The sequence below is a fragment of the Gymnoscopelus braueri genome (genome assembly GCF_963280865.1).
Source record: "Gymnoscopelus braueri genome assembly, chromosome: 17".
Taxonomy (NCBI): domain Eukaryota; kingdom Metazoa; phylum Chordata; class Actinopteri; order Myctophiformes; family Myctophidae; genus Gymnoscopelus; species Gymnoscopelus braueri.
This window is the reverse complement of record NC_137617.1, coordinates 40,636,038-40,643,260: the sequence shown is the minus strand read 5'-3', so window position 1 is coordinate 40,643,260 and position 7,223 is coordinate 40,636,038. Positions and strand designations below refer to the sequence as shown.

Below are 7,223 nucleotides of genomic sequence, written 5' to 3'. Positions count from 1 at the left end.
CGTGTGTCCAGTGATACTTGACTCCATCATAAGCCCACATAAATAAAGCCCCTTTGAGTACTTTGATTATGAAACAACATGACAGCGCCTCCTGTAGGACAACTGTGATGTAATGTTACTCCAGCTGATGGTTTAAAACCATAAACCCTATAAAAAACAACAACAACAAACAACAACAGCTTAAACATCTCACCCTGGCATAGCTTTTTATAGACTTTTTATGGCCCAACATATAGACTGGCGTCTATATGTTGGGCATGGTCATGATAGGCACAAATAAATACCACAGAAAAACTGCAAAAATATTAAGAACAATTATGAAGATTTAAAGACCTTTCAATACAATTCAGATTATTTTTTATTTTATTTATTTTTATTTTATATATAAGTAAGTGGTGTCTTTGATATGTTTATATCCCCCTGATCTCTTATTACTGACTCCCTACTGCCTTATGCTCCTTATTACTGACTCCCTACTGCCTTATCCTGCCTTATGCTCCTTATTACTGACTCCCTACTGCATTATGCTGCCTTATTACTGACTCCCTACTGCATTATGCAGCCTTATTACTGACTCCCTATACTGCCTTATGCTCCCTTATTACTGACTCCCTGCTGCCTTATGCTCCCTTATTACTGACTCCCTATACTGCCTTATGCTCCCTTATTACTGACTCCCTGCTGCCTTATGCTCCGTTATTACTGACTCCCTATACTGCCTTATGCTCCCTTATTACTGACTCCCTACTGCCTTATGCTCCCTTATTACTGACTCCCTATACTGCCTTATGCTCCCTTATTGTCTTTTTAAGTGGCGTTGCAGTCCTGTTGGTGTTGTAATCAAATCAGTTGCAGGTGTTCGTGCTTCATACATAACAGACAGACAGACAGACAGACAGACAGACAGACAGACAGACAGACAGACAGACAGACAGCTTGTAGTATATTGGGTATTTGTGTTACTCGTGGTACGACAAACGATCCAGGGCTGAAGTGGAAGTGAGTGAGTCCCACCGTTGTAGAAGCTGTTAGAAGGTTTGATGTTGATGTTGTGAGAGAGTCCTGACCCCTGACCTCCCCGCGGTCTTTGTGTTGTGCAGGAAGAGAGGAGAAGAGAAGAGGACTCAGGGAACAGAAGAGAAGAGAGGAGAGGAGCAGGAGCGCGAGGAGCTATACCCGAGCAGGGAGAGGAGGAGGACGCTTAAGACCAAGCAGCGACGAGTCAAAAAAAAAAGTATTAAAACGAACGACTTCGTTCAAAACAAAAAAAACTAGCGTTCCCCCTCGGACCACCGGCTGAAGGGAGTGGACCAATAGGAGTGCAGAGAGGGAGCGGTTTTGGTTGCATGGGGTTCCTCTGTCCCTCCCACAGCGCAGACCTCCAACGACCTAAACCGCCTCCTGCCTCCTCCTCCTCCTCCTCTCCCCCCGCATCTCCCCCATTCTCCCTCTCCCCCTCTCCCATGGGAGTGACTTAAAGAGGCCGGCGTTTGGTCTTTGTCCCCGTACATCCCCCCCGGGACGCCGCGGCGCGCTGGGGGGCGATGTCGTGGAAGAGGAACTACTTTGCGTCGGGCTGCGGCGTGGCGGGGCCGGCGGCAGCCGCCGGGGGCGGGGTGCAGGGGCTGGCGAGCGCCCCGCCGCGCACCATGACCTCCATCGCTCCCAGCAAAGGACTGAGCAACGAGCCGGGACAGAACAGCTGCTTCCTCAACAGCGCCCTGCAGGTCAGTGTGAGACACTGCACGCACACACATTTCTATTACTATACTTGTGAGGACATATTAAGTTTTGGACGCCATTTTATAAATGCCAAGTAGGCTACAAATCTGCATACATCTAAACCTATTCCGAACCCCATCCCATGAATGCCTAATCCTAACCCTATACCCCAACATGAATCTTTTGCAAGCTTAACGCTGGGAACCCACCCCCAAAAAAAGCGCCGTTCACGTGCGCGTGCTTTATTGTGCACGGCAGCGCGGAGGTTTGTGCGCCACTGTTCTTGCCAAACCTGGCCACATTGGGAAGTCTGGCCAATGTGTTTGAATGAGAATGCACAGGGAGTGGGGAAAAGAAGAACTCACGTGCACGACAGTACGCCTCCGTACGTGTCTGGTCATTCATTAACATGAAGATAAAAACGGCGTCCGCGTGCCATGCTTTCGCGCCCGGTGGGTTTCAAGTGCAATGCTGCGTTCACACCAGCAGCTAACAAAAGCTACATACATTACGTTACAGTCATTTAGCACAGGGGTTCCCAAAGTTGGGGTCGCGACCCCACTTGGGGTCGCAGGAGACTGACGGTGGGGTCGCGAAATTATTTTGGGTCATAAAAAAACAAACAAAAAAAAAACGTTTTTTTTTTAAATTTTAAATTCAACAGAATGGATGAAATAAAACCTAAAATTATTAAAAATAGTACATTTGACCATTTTAATACATTTGAAATGCGCACCGAACGTGCAAGTTTATGTGCATAAATTACCTCCAGGTTTAGGTGGGGTCGCGAGTCAATGGCCGCCTTATTTTGGGGTCGCGGGCTGAAAAGTTTGGGAACCCATGATTTAGCAGACGCTTTTATCCAAAGCGACTTACAATAAGTGCATTCAACAAAAGGTAGGCAAGAAAACTACTAATCACCAGAAGTCTTAAGTGCATTCTCTTCTCCAACAAGCAACTAAGAGTATACCTAGCGCTAAGGTAAAAGTGCAATATATCAGCTACCTACTTTCTTAAACAGATGAGACAAATAGGAAAATCAAATGAGCAAGAGCTAAAACAAATAGGTGTATCAAATAAACAAGATCCAGTAAAACAAGAGCTCATACAAATAATTGACAACAAGTAGGCAAGGCTAAGAGGAAGGGTCAGGGTAGTGTTTCCTGAAGAGGTGGGTTTTCAGCCTGCGGCGAAAGATGGGCAGTGACTCTGCTGTCCATAGCTACAAAGCGACATAGCATTACTGTCACAGAGTCGCTGTTGAAGTGTCGATTAACACACTCGTTGACGCAGAGCGCGCGTCCGACGAGGTTAAAAAGAACACATACTGTAACTGGCTGATGGAAATAATTAGTTTCCCCCCCATTACAAGCAGGAATTGTGTGAAGAGGGAAGGTGAGTGGAGATGGTTCATTAAACAACAACTTGGTGGCGTTTTGTAGCTTTGTAGCTGCAGGTTCAGCAGCTCAACTGGCCTTTTTTTTCAAAGGTTTCTTTTTTTTTTTTAAAGCTACAAACATTGACCGATCCGCTTTGTATCTTCATGCATGTCGCTGGCTTCCATTGAAAATGATTAGTAGCCTGCAGCTTTATACTGTAGCTGCCAGTGTGAACGCATCATAACTCTACAATTTATTTGTAACCATTTACCTTTTGAGGCAGGAAAATTGCCCTCAAAATACATATTTCTCAAACTAAACTATACTCGTGGCCCTCACAAGTATAGTAATACAAGTAGGCTACAGACTAGTACACACACAAACACACGCACGCACGCACGCACGCACGCACGCACGCACGCACGCACGCACGCACGCACGCACGCACGCACGCACGCACGCACGCACGCACGCACGCACGCACGCACGCACGCACACACACACACACACACACACACACACACACACACACACACACACACACACACACACACACACACACACACACACACACACTTTACTTACTTGTTACTTGCAGATATAAATTACTATATTATAACATATACATTAACCACTTTAGCCCTACATAGGCTATTTTAAAATAGCCGATCTACAAGCTCACAGTGAGCTTGTAGCTCTGCTATTTTCAAACATTAGTACTTTTACTTTTGGTACTTTAAGTATATTTTGATGCCAATACTTTTGTACTTTTACCCAAGTAAGATTTTGAACACAGGCCTTTTACTTGTAACAGAGTATTTTTATATTGTGCATGGTATTGCTACTTTTACTTAAGTAAAATATTGCTGCTGCACAGTATGACGCATAAGCCTACTGTATACATCTGCCACATTCACTCATGCAAAACCGCACATCCTCTCATCCTCTCTCTGCGTTGCGTTAGATACTGTAATACGGCACAAACACAACTGGTGTTACTAGTGGCTAATAGCATTAACGACCCGTCCTACACCCCCACACTCACACCAAACACACACACACACACACACACACACACACACACACACGCAAATTGATATTTAAGCACAACAGGGATGAGATTATCACCATATTAAGGGGTGTGTGTGTGTTGTGGTGGGTGTTGGCAGACGGGGCGGCTGATGGCAGGATGGCCTCAGTGTGGAGAGTCTCACGCTCTCTCTCTCTCTCTCTCTCTCTGTGTGTGTGTGTGTGTGTGTGTGTGTGTGTGTGTGTGTGTCTCTCTCGCTCTGTGGAGAGCTAGCACTGCTGCTACCGCTACTGCAGCAGCAGTAGAGTAATTGCATCTCTCTCTCTCTCTGTCTCTCTCTATGTCTCTCTCTCTCTCTCTGTCTCTCTCTCTCTCTCTCACTGTCTTACACACACACACACACCCACCCACACCCACCCACACACGCACACGCACACGCCCACGCCCACGCCCACGCCCACGCCCACGCCCACGCACACGCACACACATTACGCACAACTACCGGCTCGAGAAGAGTCATAGACTAGAGAGGGAGGAGGGGGGGGGCACTGCTGTGAGGTAGTGAGTGAGGAAGAGGTGCATTGAAGAGATTAGAGAGAGAGAGAGAGAGAGAGAGAGAGGGGGGGGGGGTTGAGGGAGGAGCAGAGGAAAGTTGCTGAGGGAGGAGAGGAAACGGGGAACACATACAGGGAAGAGTCAAACAGAGAGAGAGAGAGAAGAATCAGAAGAAAGAGAAGATGAATGGAGGATACTGCTGCCACACGCAGCAGAAGGTAAAGAGCGTTTATAGAGGTAAGGCAAGAAAAGAGGGAAAGATGCTCTGCGGCGGGGATGGGGCATGTGTGTGTGTGTGTGTGTGTGTGTGTGTGTGTGTGTGTGTGTGTGTGTGAGCGTGTACGCGTGTGCGTATGTAGTTTTTTCCCCATACTTAGTATAGTATTAAACAAGAGTGTGTGTGTATGTCCGTGCGCGAGAGGGAGACGGGGAAAGCCGGCTAAAAGGGTGTGTGGTACACTTAATGTACTATAACTGTGATGTGTGTGTGTGCGTGTGTGGGTGCGGGTGCATGCATGTGTGTGTTGTTTTACTATACATCCCTACAGTAAATGTGTGTTTGCCCATGTATGTGCGAGAGAGAGAGAGAGAGAGATATGGGAAGAGATGGTGTGTGTGTGTGTGTGTGTGTGTGTGTGTGTGTGGGGGGGTGTGGGGGGGGGGGGGGGTGTGGGTGTGTGTTTGAGAGAGTGATACAGAGAGACGGAGAGATGTGACAGCAGCAGAATGTGAGAGAGAGAGAGAGAGAGAGAGAGAGAGAGAGAGAGAGAGAGAGAGGGGTCAGGGAGTTTACTGGTGAAATGAAAATGCAAATTAACAAACACATCCAACCAGATAAAAAAAACAGCATCAGTGAGGAGGGAGGTGGACTGCTGTAAGCACACACACACACACACACACACACACACACACACACACACTCACACACACACACACACACACGCACCCGCACGCACACACGCGTGCGCACGGTTCAGCGTGACACAGCAGAGTGAGGATACGCGTTATATAAGTCATCCGATGCTTATTGTTACTGTATGGATGTGTGCGTATTGAGTGTCACGCTTTGTATATGTGTGTGTGTGTGTGTGTGTGTGTGTGTGTGTGTGTGTGTGTGTGTGTGTGTGTGTGTGTGTGTGTGTGTGTGTGTGTGTTTTTTCTTATGCATGCATGTTTATGCGAATGTACTGTAGGTGTGTGTGTATGTATGTGTGTGTGTGTGCGTAAAGCATGCGTGGCTTTTACTTTCCTCTGTGTCACTGTATTAGTGTGTGTGTGTGTGTGTGTGTGTGTGTGTGTGTGTGTGTGTGTGTGTGTGTGTGTGTGTGTGTGTGTGTGTGTGTGTGTGTGTGTGTGTGTGTGTGTGTGTGTGGGGGGGGGGGGGGTTGTTTTATGATAAAAACATTTTTTTTTTAGAGTTAGGCGTACAACATTCATGTTGGGGTTAGGGTTAGGATTTGTCATATGGGGTCAGGTTTAGAGTTTGGGGGTAATTATTCCTAATTTTCAATAGTTGCGCACCTGTGTCATGCACCAAAAATATCTGATCTAATGTGAGCTTGTAGATCAGCATGGGTTTAAAAATTGCAAAACAAAAAAATTTAAGTGGCATTCATAAAATCACAGTCCTAAATTGTTGATGTCCTCACAAGTATAGTAATATACAAACGTGTGTGTGTGTGTGTTTGTTTGTTTGTTTGTTTGTTTGTTTGTTTGTTTGTTTGTTTGTTTGTTTGTATGTATGTATGTATGTGTGTGTCTGTGTTTGTGACGATTTACAATTCAGGCATTTAGCAGGCGCTCTTAAAGGTTTCATGACGTTCAGTTTTACCACACATTAAAAGTCTTTGTCATGGTCCTTCAAACGTGTATAGAAAGTTTTAACAAAAAATTCCACTCCATTGATCCATGGCAGGTGTTTTTCTCTCACATTTCGGGCGGGATTAATCGGCTGTGACCTCACTGCCGAAGGGCCAAGCTCAGATTACTTTTCAGCCTAATTATTCAGAAAACCCCAGACCACAGAAAATCCACTGAATGTTCAAAGTTCAGATTTTTGGGGTGTAATTGAGGTCATAAAACCCCCAAAAAAACATAAAAAATTAGAAAAGTGAAAATGAATGTCATAGAACCTTTAATCCAGAGCAACTCACAGTGAGCAAGGTAAACATGAGGTAATACATCAAATGCACAGAAATAGTAATCAGGATCATCAGTCAAATCTAATCAAAAAATCCCAAACAATCCAGGGTCTACAAGGCATCTGTCTACTGTACATAACATGCTATCTGTGCGTGTGAGTACATGTGTGCGTGTTTGTGTGTGTGTGCGTGCACGCCAGTGTTGATTTCGTCGACTAAAAACTATGACGAAAAATGTTTGTCGACTACCTTTTTTCACTGACGAAAACTTAATAAAAACTAAATAAAAACGAAGCTATGATGACTAAAACTATGACTAAATATATTGACAATTTCGTCAACAAATAAAAACTAGACTAAAATGTTAGTGAGGGACTAGTGGAGAAGAGATCCAGT

At 45.5% G+C, this 7,223-nt stretch overlaps 1 protein-coding gene across 1 annotated transcript in view; it reads left to right on the top strand.

Moving 5' to 3' along the window:
* Nucleotides 1-1,544: 1,544 nt before the first annotated feature.
* Nucleotides 1,545-7,223, top strand: part of LOC308105144 (ubiquitin carboxyl-terminal hydrolase 54-like) — a gene marked incomplete at its 5' end in the record, with an annotated part of 76,490 nt that continues 70,811 nt past the window's right edge. The window contains 1 exon segment of the mRNA XM_080455776.1: nucleotides 1,545-1,727. Coding sequence (XP_080311902.1) covers nucleotides 1,545-1,727 — 183 coding nt within the window.